Genomic DNA, 13,202 nt, shown 5'->3' with positions numbered 1-13,202 from the left:
AGACCACCATAGTCCCTGTGCCCAAGAAAGCGAAGGTCACCTGCCTAAATGATTACCGCCCCGTAGCACTCATGTCGGTGAGCCATGAAGTGCTTTGAAAGGCTGGTCATGGCTCACACCACCACCATCATGCCGGAAACCCTAGACCCACTCCAATTTGCATACCACCCCAACAGATCCACAGATGACTCAATCGCACTCCACACTACCCTTTCCCACCTGGACAAAAGGAATACCTATGTGAGAATGCTGTTCATTGACTACAGCTCAGCGTTCAACGACAAAGTGCCCACGAAGCTCATCACTAAGCTAAGGACCCTGGGACTAAACACCTCCCTCTGCAACTGGATCTTGGACTTCCTGACAGACCGCCCCCAGGTGGTAAGGGTAGGCAACAACACATCTGTCATGCTAATCCTCAACACTGGGGTCCCTCAGGGGTGCGTGCTTCGTCCCCTCCTGTACTCCCTGTTCACCCACGACTGCGTAGCCAAGCACGACTCCAACACCCTCACTAAGTTTGCTGATGACACTACACTGGTAGGCCAGATTACCGACAACGATGAGACAGCCTATAGGGAGGAGGTCAGAGACCTGGCAGTGTGGTGCAATGTGAGCAAGACAAAGGAGTTGATCGTGGACTATAGGAAAAGGAGGGCCGTACAGGCCCCCATTAACATTGATGGGGCTGTAGTAGAGCGGGTCGAGGGTTTCAAGTTCCTTGGTGTCCACATCACCAACAAACTATCATGGTCCAAACACACCAAGACTGTTGTGAAGAGGGCATGACAACACCTTTTCCCCCTCAGGAAACTGAAAAGATTTGGCATGGGTCCCCAGATCTTCAAAAAGTTAGACAGCTGCACCACCGATATGGCAACGGCATCTGACCGTAAAGCACTACAGAGGGAAAGCAGACCAAACCATGTTTTCCTCTAGGATTTTGCCTGTGCCTAGCTCTATTACCTTTCTTTTTATCCTAAAAAAAACTCCCTAGTCCTTGCCGATGACAAGTATACCCATAACATGATGCAGCCACCACCATGCTTGAAAATATGAAGAGTGGTAATACGTGATGTGTTATGTTGGATTTTCCCCAAACATTATGTTTTGTATTCAGGCCAAAAAGTTATTTTCTTTGCCACAGTATTATTTTTCTTGCAGTATTATTTTTCTTGCAGTATTACTTTAGTGCCTTATTAATTAATTACTTATTACTCATTTTCAAGTGAAAATACCTACAAAGAAAAGATGAGCTTCTACTTTAGTAAACTTTTTTGCAATATGTAAAAAGACATTACATTTCTCACAAAATAAGAAGGATTTTTATTGTTAGATTAATAATTCATTATTAGATTAAACAAATATATAGGCCTACTGACAAAACACTCTTGGGTAACAGATACTGTGAGATAAAGGTTCAGGGAAGACTATTGAGCCCAGGTAACGTTAGCTAGCAGCAATCATAGCATACTTGCCAGCTTTAGCTTAAGTCAAGGTTAGAAAACTAGCTAGCTAGCGTGCTAGCTAATCCCCAAAAACTCAAGAGATTGAATGGAAAGTCTAGATGTAGATGCTAACTAGCTAGCCTAGTTGGTAGGCCCAACAAAAACTCCAGCTAACGTTTTCTATCTAGTTAGCTACAGTTAGCTAGCAGCACTAGGCTAGCTGGCGAGCAAATTCTAGCTAACTACCTATGCTAAATCGTCCAGCTGAATTCATGTATCAAAAAAAAAACTAAACAAATTGCATAGAAAACTTACTTTCTATCTCCTGTGTTGACATTTTTGATCTACAACACAATTTTTCATGTCTGGATTTTGCACACTTACCTTCTTTTCAACCCCATTCTTTGCGCATTGTTACATGATGTCAGTGTCAACACATGTGGGCAAGTTCGATGTTGGCGTTATTTCAAGTGTCTTGTGCAGATGGGCAGATCTTGACATGATGCCTTATTCCTGGGTTTAAATAATTGCAGCAATGCATCCCATCCAAAAGTGAGAATATTACTCAACAGTGAAAACCTTGCAAGGTTGCATGATGGAATAAAAGTTTGTCTAGCATCACATCACCAAAACCCCATATACTACCTACCATTGCATCCTGTATGCTCTTGTTGGCTGGTCCTCGCTACATATTCATCGCCAAACCCGCTGGCTCCAGGTCATCTATAAGTCTTTGCTAGGTAAAGCCCCACCTTATCTCAGCTCACTGGTCACCTTAGCAAAACCCACCCGTAGCACGCGCTCCAGCAGGTATTTCTCACTGGTCATCCACAAAGCCAACTCCTCTTTGGCCCCCTTTCCTTCCAGTTCTCTGCTGCCAATGACTGGAACAAATTGCAAAAATCACTGAAGCTGGAGTCTTACATCTCCCTCACTAACTTTAAGCATCAGTTGTCAAAGCAGCTGACCAATCATTGCACCTGTACACAGCCGATCTGTAAATAACCCACCCAACTACCTCATCCCCATATTTTTTTCTTCTTCTCCTTTGCACCCCATTATCTCTACTTGCACGTTCATCTTCTGCACATCTATCACTCCAGTGTTAATGCTAAATTGTAATTATTTTGCCACTATGGCCTATTTATTTATTGCCCTACCTCCCTAATCTTACTACATTTGCACACACTGTATACAGATTTTTCTATTGTGTTTTTGACTGTACGTTTGTTTATCCCATGTGTAACTCTGTGTTGTTTGTGTTGCACTGCTTTGCTTTATCTTGACCAGGTCACAGTTGTAAATGAGAACTTGTTCTCAACTGGCCTACCTGGTTAAATAAAGGTGAAATAATAAATACAAATATATTTTAAAAAAGCTAAGATTCTGGAATCTTTGGTAAATGTACAACTTGCTTTTTCTATCTGAGAAATGTATTTTGAATGTAAACCAATCAGGGTTTAGGCCTGGGCAGAGCACTACTACAGCAACCACTTTAGTTGTTAATGATCTTGTCAATGCTTTAGACACTAAAATAAATGTACTTCTTTGTTTGTGGACCTGTCAAAAGCCTTTGATACTGTTGATCATGCCATTTTATTGAATAAGTTGTCATCGATAGGCCTGAGCTCTGACGCCTGTTCATGGTTTCAGAACTCAGGCCATTGTGATTGATTGGATTATTAAGTCTGAATTTATTGAAGTACATAAAGGTGTACCACAGGGATCAGTCTGATAAAAATTATAAACTTAATCTTCAGTGCATTCAGAATGTATTCAGACCCCTTGACTTTTTCCACATTTTGTTACATTACAGCCATATCTTTTACTTCTTCAATCTACACACAATACCCCATAATGACAAAGTTAAAACAGTTTTTTTAAAGACTTATTTACATAAGTATTCAGACCCTTTGCTATGAGACTCGAAATTGAGGTCATGTGCATCCTGTTCCATTGATCATCCTTGAGATGTTTCTACAACATGAATGGAGTCCACCTGTGGTAAATTCAATTGATTGGATATGATTTGGAAAGGCACACGAAATCAAATCAAATGTTATTGGTCACATACACATGTTTGGCAGATGTTATTGCATGTGTGGTGAAGTGCTTGTGCTTCTAGTTCTGACAGTGCAGCAATATCTAACAAGTAATATCTAATAATTTCACAACATATACCCAATACACACAAATCTAAGGAATGGAATTAAGAATATATAAATATATGGACAAGCAATGTCAGAGCGGCATAGACTAAGATACAGTAGAATAATATAGAATACAGTATATACATATGAGATGAGTAATGCAAGATATGTAAACATTATTAAAGTGACATTATTGAAGTGGCCAATGATTTCAAGTCTGTGTATATAGGCAGGAGCCTATCTGTGCTAGTGATGGCTATTTAACAATCTGATGGCCTTGAGATAGAAGCTATTTTTTAGTCTCTCGGTCCCAGCTTTGATGCACCTGTACTGACCTCGCCTTCTGGATGATAGCGGGGTAACAGATCTACATAAGGTCCCACAGTTGACAGTGCATGTCAGAGCAAAAACCAAGCCATGAGGTTGAAGGAATTGTTCATAGAGCTCCGAGACAGGATTGTGTCGAGGCACAGTTCTGGGGAAGGGTACCAAAACATTTCTCCAGCATTGGAGATCCTGAAGAACACAATGGCCTCCATCATTATTATATGGAAGAAGTTTGGAACCACCAAGACTTTTCCTAGAGCTGGCCACCTGGCCAAACTGAGCAATCGGCGGCAAAGGGCCTTGGTCAGGGAGGTGACCAAGAACCCAATGGTCACGCTAACAGAGCTCCAGAGTTCCTCTGTGGAGATGGGAGAATCTTCCAGAAGGACAACCATCTCTGCAGCACTCCACCAATCAGGCCTTTATGGTAGAGTGGCCAGATGGAAGCCACTCCTCAGTAAAAGGCACATGACAGCCCATTTGGAGTTTGCCAAATGGCACCGAAAGGACTCTCAGACCATTAGAAACAAGATTCTCTGGTCTGATGAAACCAAGATTGTACTCTTTGGCCTGAATGCCAAGAGTCACGTCTGGAGGAAACCTGCCACCATCCTTACGGTGAAGCATGGTGGTGGCAGCATCATGCTGCGGGGATCTTTTTCAGGGGCCTGGACTGGGAGACTAGTCAGGATTGAGGGAAAGATGAACGGAGCAAAGTACAGAGAGATCCTTGATCAAACCCTGCTCCAAAGCGCTCAGAACCTCAGACTAGGCCGAAGATTCACCTTCCAACAGGACAATGACCCGAAGCACACAGCCAAGACAACGCAGGAGTGGCTTTGGGACAAGTCCCTGAATATCCTTGAGTGGCCCAGCCAGAGCCTAGACTTGAACCTGATCGAACATCTCTGGAGAGACCTGAAATTAGCGGGGCAGCAATGCTCCCCATCCAACCTGATAGAGCTTGAGAGGATCTACAGAGAAGAATGCCAAGCTTGTAGAGTCATACCTAAGAAGACTCGAGTATTTCAGTTTTTTATACATTTTCCCAAATTTCTAATAACATGTTTTTGCTTTGTATTATGGGGTATTGTGTGTAGATTGATGAAGGGGGAAGAAAAAACATTTTAGAATAAGGCTGAAATGTAACAAAATGTGGAAAAAGTCCAGAAACAAATCGTGCCAACCTTTGAATCTGTTCTTGATTGATGTGATATTATTTTTCAAAGTGCAGCTGTTACGACTCTTATACCTTTGGATGTAATCTACCATAGCGCCCTTCATTTTGTTACAGGTTACAGTTTTGATACTCATCACTGCATCCTGTATCAAAAGTTTGCTGTTCTTAGCTAAAGACCCATAGATTTCTACATTACTCCCTTTATGTTTACAAGGCCCTACGTAAATGTCAGTTTTATCTAACTTTGTTGTTGAATTATAGGCACCTGAGTTGCCAAATCCATTTACAGGATTGGTTAACTCTTGAGGTTCCTAGGTTCTCCACAGAGCTAAGTAAATCTGCTTTTAGTTTAAATGCACCGTATTGCTGGAACAAAATTCAAAACACATTTCATCTGATGTTCTGGTGCCATTCGGGCCATTTAAAGTATTGATTGGAGATTTTGTGGAGGAATGTAACTGTTTTTCAGGGTGATTTATGATGTTTTATTTGTGCTTCCCATGCCTGTGGTTTTGTATTTTAATATATATATACATATATATATATATATATAATAATTTTGTGTGTATACTGTGTATAATCTAGTATACAAGGCACAATATTTATTCCCTGTTAAAGTAAAAGTTCAATACAATAATGCTCCTTCTACTCTGTTTATCATTTACCCTGATGCCTAGTCACCTTAACCCTATACATATTGTATGTTGACACGCACACTTACAGACACACTCCATGTATGCAGTTACCCAGGACTCCTCCGACATGTAAAAGGGTCAGTCACTATCTACCACAGTAGCAAAGTCAAAACCCCGCATATTTCTACAAATTGTCTTCTGATTTTAAACCTCACCCTAAATTAAGACCAAAAAATATGTTTGTATTCACATGAACTTTTACGATATAGACAATTTTGACTTTGTGGCTGTGGTAACTAGTGGAACCCCTTGTGAAAGGCGGAAATACGCAAAACAACGTTGAGTCTGCCGGAAACTCGCACGAAGAAGTAAACGGAAGTGAACAGTTATTACAAGTTAATTTTCACGTTATCGTTTTTATTTAGACGTGTATTGACACACTGGAACTCAAAATATGACTCCTTTAACTGTATAGCATCAAACCCCATGTCGTGTTTAATTCACGTTGGAGACGGGACTTGGTTGATAGCTGTTATCTAGGAAACGCTAGCTAGCTAGCTGCTAACGTTAGCAAAAATGGCTAACTGTATGGTTTTTCACACTCAAATAGCCTCCATCATGGAGGTGCTTGCGAATGCAGCCGTGGCAGAGATCTGTAAACTGGTAGACGACGACTATGCAGTGTTTCGTTTGGAAATAAATCAAAGCCAGAAAGAAAACAGGGCATTGCGGAGGAAACTACTAGAACTGAAGGTTGCACGGGAGCGCGCAGAGAGAACAATGCGAGAGCGCGTCCTCGCCAGTCGCCCAAGTAGTGTCAAGATCCTTGACCGATACAGAGGAATGACAAGAGGTACATTTTGCAGAAGGCAGAGGCTGTGTGCTACCTGTTGCCGTTCATATATAGTTCAGTGCCTGTCGAACCGTTCCCCTCTGCACATGTGTTCAGATATTACCCAGAATTGTGTCTTGGTCAGTTTTTGGATCGTATACAATAAATCCCCTGATTACTTAGCTATCTTGTGAGAGACACAATCCTATTCTAACCAGATTCTTGATTTACTGCATTTTCTATTATTTATTAAATTAAACAATTAGATGCATGGAACATAATCCATACTCAATAAATCGTTTTTCAAGAAGTTATGAGAAGTTTTACCTTACATCCTTACCAATTGTAGACAGTGTAAAAAGTGTACAATATAGCATTGACAGTAGCTAACCTAACCAGCTCATTTCCCCCAATCACTCTCTCAGGTGAAGGACATCTCACTGGAGGCCACAGAAGCTTTGTGAAGCCAGCAGAACACAATACATGGAGAGATGACCAAACAATCACTGTTGATGAGGGGAGTGGAACCTCAACCCAGCACATTATCATGATAGAGGTTAGTGTAATAGTGTTGCATTAAAAACAATGAGTTACTTTGTAAATCAAATGTGTCCCGTTTATTTCAGAAAATCTCCCCTCAGCTATTCACTTGCTTACATGTAACGTCCTCATTTATCGTCAGTTAAATAAAGGAAAGAGAAAAAAAATAAGTTATCTGCCATAGGGGAGCATGTGAGACTTCCTTACGACATTGTTCTCTTCTTGTTCCAGTCTACAGATCCAGAGGCTGCAGGTCCTGGGGTCAAACTGGAGAGGTCTGAAGGAGAGGAGGACCCACGGAACATCAGAGACATTCAGTCTGGAGCGCCCTCTGTAGCTACGGAGGACCCCAACACCCCAGCACAGCCCAGGACCCGACGCAGCATCACGGAGGTCAGTGGAACACCGAACGCTGTCCTCAAGTCAGAGACAGACACCAAGACTTTAACTGTAACACACAGGCTCTTACACACAGGATCTGACCACAGATCAGACCCAGAGAGATTGGGGCTGGGTAGTCTGGGCAGTCCTCTTGCTCCCAGCTCAGAGTATTTACCAGTATTTCACCAGAGCCAGAGGACAGTTAATTCCCGTGGGGATGGTGATGGTGACGCGTTAGACACTGACGGGGATGATCCGTCTTGTTCTTACACTACAGAGATGGACCCTGGCAACATACCCTTGGGTTTAGACACACAGACTGATCTGTCTAGAGGGGACTGGAACCTGCGCAGTAGTAGTGTATACTCTGAAGGGTGCCTAGATAAGAAAGAGGAGGTTATATTGGCAGATGAGGGGACTGTAAAAGTGGAGGGCAACGTTCCTCCCACGTGGAATGCAGATAGTCACCTTGGAGACGGACACTCACAGGGCAGAGATTTCTTAGATTACAGGGGAAGCTTGGAGACAAATCCAAATGTCGCCACCCACTCCCCTTTACACGTGTTCAAGGATCGCGACCCAGTGTCCACGTTGATGGCACCTTCCGATTCACGCGGCCGTGTCCTTTTCGATCAGGTATTGAACTCAAACGACAGGGCTAGAGCCCAGGCTCAGGGAGGGGGAGCCACATCAGGCAATAATAAAGAGAAACGGTTCCTCTGCATGTTCTGTAACAAAGGCTTCAGCAGCTCCCAGAAGGTGGAGAGGCACCAGAGGGTACACACAGGAGAGAAACCATTCAGCTGTACCCAGTGTGAGAAGAGGTTCTCTCGACAGGACACCCTGAAGAGGCACCAGAGGATCCACACAGGGGAGAAACCTTACAGCTGTTCACAGTGTCACATGCGCTTCGCACAGCCTGGTCAACTGAAGATGCACTTGAAGGTCCACACGGGAGAAAGGCCATTTGCCTGTATACACTGCGGGAAGAGGTTCTCAGAGAGGAGCTACCTCAGGCTACACCAGCAGAAAAAACATTCCACTCTATAACATAGAAAGTAACCATTCCACTCGATAGCTTCTGACGTTTATATCAAACCCTGCATAAAAAAATTGTCAGCTGAAAAGATCCACAGATGCATTTGGAATAACGAGAGTCACAGATTTCAGTGTTGAATATTCCTGGGTAGAATATTGCATCCAGACGTGCGATATGTAAGGCATATATAAGCCTGAAAAGTATTTTACGTAGTGTTTGTACTGTAATGTTTACAAATGTCTATTTCACTACTTCCATTCAACAATATATTTTTTCCCAAGACACTTTTTTTAGTAAGAAAGTGAATGTAGTTTTAGTTTAGATATGTGTATATGTGGTTTTCATATGGTGTATTTAACCCTTGTTTATCTTTTAATAAACACAAAATGGGACTTTTTATTCTGACTTTCATTGAGACTCCCTTTAATATACACTGAGTATACATAACATTAATAACATCTGCTCTTTCCATGACATAGACTGACCAGGTGAAAGCTGTGATCCGTTATTGATGTCACTTGTTAAATCTACTTCAATCAGTGTAGCTGAAGAGGAGGAGACAGGGTAAAGATGGACTTTTACGCCTTAAGACGATTGAGACATGGATTGTGTATGTGTGCCATTCAGAGGGTGAAGGGGCAAGACAAGATTTAAGTGACTTTGAACAGGGTATGGTAGTAGCGCACCAGTTTGTGTCAAGAACTGCAACGGTGCTGGGTTTTTTCACGCTCAACATTTTCCTGTGTGTATCAAGAATGGTCCAACACTCAAAGGACATCCAGTTAACTTGACACAACTGTGAGAAGCATTGGAGTCAACATGGGCCAGCATCCCTGTGGAACGCTTTCAACACCTGGTAAAGTCTATGGCATATTGAAGTTGTTCTGATGGCACAAAATAGGGGGATGGGGGTTGTAACTAAATATTAGGAAGGTGTTCCTAATGTTTGGTATACTCCGTGTACATCACATCTGATCTCACCCTATTCTGCATATACCCGACAGCACTTTATAACCAATATACACTTGCTAAATATATCTACACATACCCACACACTAACAAACACCTACTGTACACGTCATAGTTTAGTCACATTTGTCTGCTGATTACTTTTGACTTATCATAGCTGACATATTTATGTCCACCATGATGGGTTTAAAAATAAATAGTTGCACACTCGGCAGGTAGCCTAGTGGTGAGAGCGTTGGACTAGTAACCGAAAGGTTGCAAGATCGAATCCCCGAGCTGATAAGGTAAAATCTGTCATTTTGCCCCTGAACAAGGTAGTTAACCCACTGTTCCTAGGCCGTCATTGAAAATAAGAATTTGTTCTTAGCTGACTTGCCTAGTTAAATAAAGGTTTTTAAAAAATTACATTCAGAAATATATTAGAGGTCGACTGATTATGATTTTTCAACACCGATACCGATTATTGGAGGACCAAAAAAAGCCGAAAAGGACAACAGTCCTTTTCCGCGAATGCGCACAGCATCGATTATATATTATATATTATATGCAACGCATGACACGCTAGATACACCAGTAATATCATCAACCATGTGTAGTTATAACTAGTGATTATGATTGATTGATTTTTTTTTTTACAAGATAAGTTTAATGCTAGCGAGCAACTTACCTTGGCTTCTTGCTGCATTCGCGTAACAGGCAGGCTCCACGTGAGGCAGGTGGTTAGAGCGTTGGACTAGTTAACCGTAAGGTTGCAGGATTGAATCCCCTCGTTCTGCACCTGAACAAGGCAGTTAACCCACCGTTCCTAGGCCGTCATTGAAAATAAGAATGTGTTCTTAACTGACATGCCTCGTTAAATAAAGTTGTAATTTTCGATTCCGATTATATATATATATATATATATATATATATAAAAACTCCCAGTAATTTCTATATATATATATATATATATATATATATATATATACTGCTCAAAAAAATAAAGGGAACACTAAAATAACACATCCTAGATCTGAATGAATGAAATATTCTTAAATACTTTTTTCTTTACATAGTTGAATGTGCTGACAACAAAATCACACAAAAATTATCAATGGAAATCAAATTTATCAACCCATGGAGATCCGGATTTGGAGTCACACTCAAAATCAATGTGGAAAACCACACTACAGGCTGATCCAACTTTGATGTAATGTCCTTAAAACAAGTCAAAATGAGGATCAGTAGTGTGTGTGGCCTCCACGTGCCTGTATGACCTCCCTACAACGTCTGGGCATGCTCCTGGTGAGGTGGCGGATGGTCTCCTGAGGGATCTCCTCCCAGACCTAGACTAAAGCATCCGCCAACTCCTGGACAGTCTGTGGTGCAACGTAGCGTTAGTGGATGGAGCGAGACATGATGTGCTCAATTGGATTCAGGTCTGGGGAATGGGCAGGCCAGTCCATAGCATCAATGCCTTCCTCTTGCAGGAACTGCTGACACACTCCAGCCACATGAGGTCTAGCATTGTCTTGCAGTAGGAGGAACCCAGGGCCAACCACACCAGCATATGGTCTCACAAGGGGTCTGAGGATCTCATCTCGGTACCTAACACACGGAAAATGGCGGACGGAAGACAGGGTGGTGCGGCAGGTGCCGCTTCTCATTCGAATGCTGTAATTTTATCTAAACCATCAGGTGTACGCCAACCCCAGCTAAGTAACTCACGCAAAGAGTTAAAGCGCAATTATGTGTTTTATCTCCAGTACTCTGCCATGATTGTCAGTTATGTAGCTGCTCTACTGATAATCTCAGTGGTCCTTGCTGGGATGACACAATCAGTCTACTACCGGAGAATATCAACACCAAACACATTGGTTCACCATTCCACGGGAGCGGACAGTACACAGCATACCATAATGTTCTGAATAATGGCCAAGTCTACCTCGCTCCTTATTCTACTGAACCGCTTAGGCGTAACAAACACAAGTCCAACATTTATCGGAAACTGTTAAACTACCTGTTCACTACCCTCCTGCTCTCTGGGGATGTACAACTCAACCCTGGGCCCAATATCACCGAGCCAGTGATACGCACCGGAGTGGAGAGCGGTGGAAGGCCTCGTCCACTGGTCGTCGCCGCTGTGGAAGTGGGTGAGTGCTATGGTCCTATGGTTTCTCTCGACTCACCCGGCTCCAGGATAGATTTTGACTCTTCAAACATACCAGAGTCGCTATATGCGATCCCTGACTCTGCTTCTGGTACGCAAGCTATTTTAATTAGTTCCCCGCATCCAGTGCAGGCGGGAGGGATTGTTAATTGCGCTACCGAACTGCCCCTAATCAAAACGAAACAAAACGGCCTAAACCCAGCCGTCAGAAAACACAGAAAATGTAACTTTTTTCAATGTGTCAATCACTCTCGAGTCATCTGGGACCCACGAGCTAAGCCCAAGGGACTACTAGGGGGGCACTTGAACATTCGTAGTGTCATTCCAAAAAGTGATCAAATTCAACATCTACTCACAGACTCCAACCTTGACTTTCTCTGCCTCTCAGAGACATGGCTCCATAAACACTCTCCATATGCTGCTTTGATTGTGCCTGGCTACAATGTTTTCAGGAGAGACAGGATTGAAGGAAGAGGAGGGGGTGTGATGATTTACATTAAAGAACATATCCGATGTAAACAAATTGAGTGGTCATGTGATAATGAACTAGAATGTATCGGCCTGAACGTTACACTGTCTCCCCAAATGTCTTTTACCCTCATTGGAATGTATAGGCCACCTTCCACCAAAAGTGTGTTTTTTGATCAGTTTAATACCATGCTTAGCGAATGTGATTTTGGGAAAGAGGTCATCTTAATGGGAGATTTTAACATTAATTATGAAGACAAGTGTTGTAGGAAAACGCTCAAACGGATCACTAATACCTTTGACCTTACACAGCTAGTTAAAGGGCCAACCAGGGTGACTTGTTGCTCTAAAACACAGATTGATTTGGTGTTCAGTAATAAACCAGAGAGAGTGACTAAATCATTCAATATGGTTACTGGGCTGTCTGATCATAATCTGACACTTATAGCCAGAAAGCTGTCTAAGAGCAGGTTTAACCTCTCTACTGTTAGAAAGCCGGATCAACTCAGAATACCTAAGAGTGAATTAAACTATTTTGAAAAAGCAATTAAGGGAATAAACTGGAATGATCTCTTGTCCTATACAGACGTGGAAGCTGATAGTCAGGTTTTTCTATCCACAATCCAGACTACAATAAATGGCTTCCTAAAGAAAATCAAATCCAAACCTGGCCAAAAGAGCACTCTTCCTTGGCTAAATGGAGAAATCTGGAAATTGATGAAAGAACGAGATTATGCTCTAAAAATAGCCCTAAAATCTAAATTAGAGCATGACAGACGTAGGTTTACCATGTTGAGAAATAAGGTGATAAAAGAAATCAGACAGGCCAAGGCAAACTTTTTTATTAACATAATTGGTGAAGCAAAGGGAAATTCTAAATTGATATGGGAGAATCTAAAAAGTTAACAGGGAAAGACCATAGTAACACTGCAAAAAGACTAGAAATCATGGTGAATAACAATCTAACACAGGATGCAGTTGAAATAGCAACAGCCTTCAATTCCTACTTTATTGACTCTGTCAGGTTACTGACACAGAACCCCTCCACTGATTTCTTGGGCTCAGTGCTAGTGAATGACACTCA

General features: G+C 42.1%; 1 protein-coding gene across 2 annotated transcripts in view; it reads left to right on the top strand.

The window, feature by feature from the left end:
• The first annotated feature begins 6,084 nt into the window (after positions 1–6,084).
• Positions 6,085–13,202, top strand: part of LOC115145686 (zinc finger and SCAN domain-containing protein 10-like) — a 29,969-nt gene continuing 22,851 nt past the window's right edge. For both annotated transcript variants that reach the window (XM_065004001.1, XM_029687211.2), the window contains exons 1-3: positions 6,085–6,593; positions 6,998–7,128; positions 7,344–7,505. In XM_065004001.1, the coding sequence (XP_064860073.1) occupies positions 6,317–6,593; positions 6,998–7,128; positions 7,344–7,505 (570 nt within the window). In that variant the 5' untranslated portion in view covers positions 6,085–6,316. The remainder of the gene's footprint in view (positions 6,594–6,997; positions 7,129–7,343; positions 7,506–13,202) is intronic.

This window comes from Oncorhynchus nerka, linkage group LG18 (genome assembly GCF_034236695.1).
Source record: "Oncorhynchus nerka isolate Pitt River linkage group LG18, Oner_Uvic_2.0, whole genome shotgun sequence".
NCBI lineage: Eukaryota > Metazoa > Chordata > Actinopteri > Salmoniformes > Salmonidae > Oncorhynchus > Oncorhynchus nerka.
The sequence above is the reverse complement of the archived record's forward strand: the minus strand, read 5'-3'. Positions and strand labels throughout refer to the sequence as shown.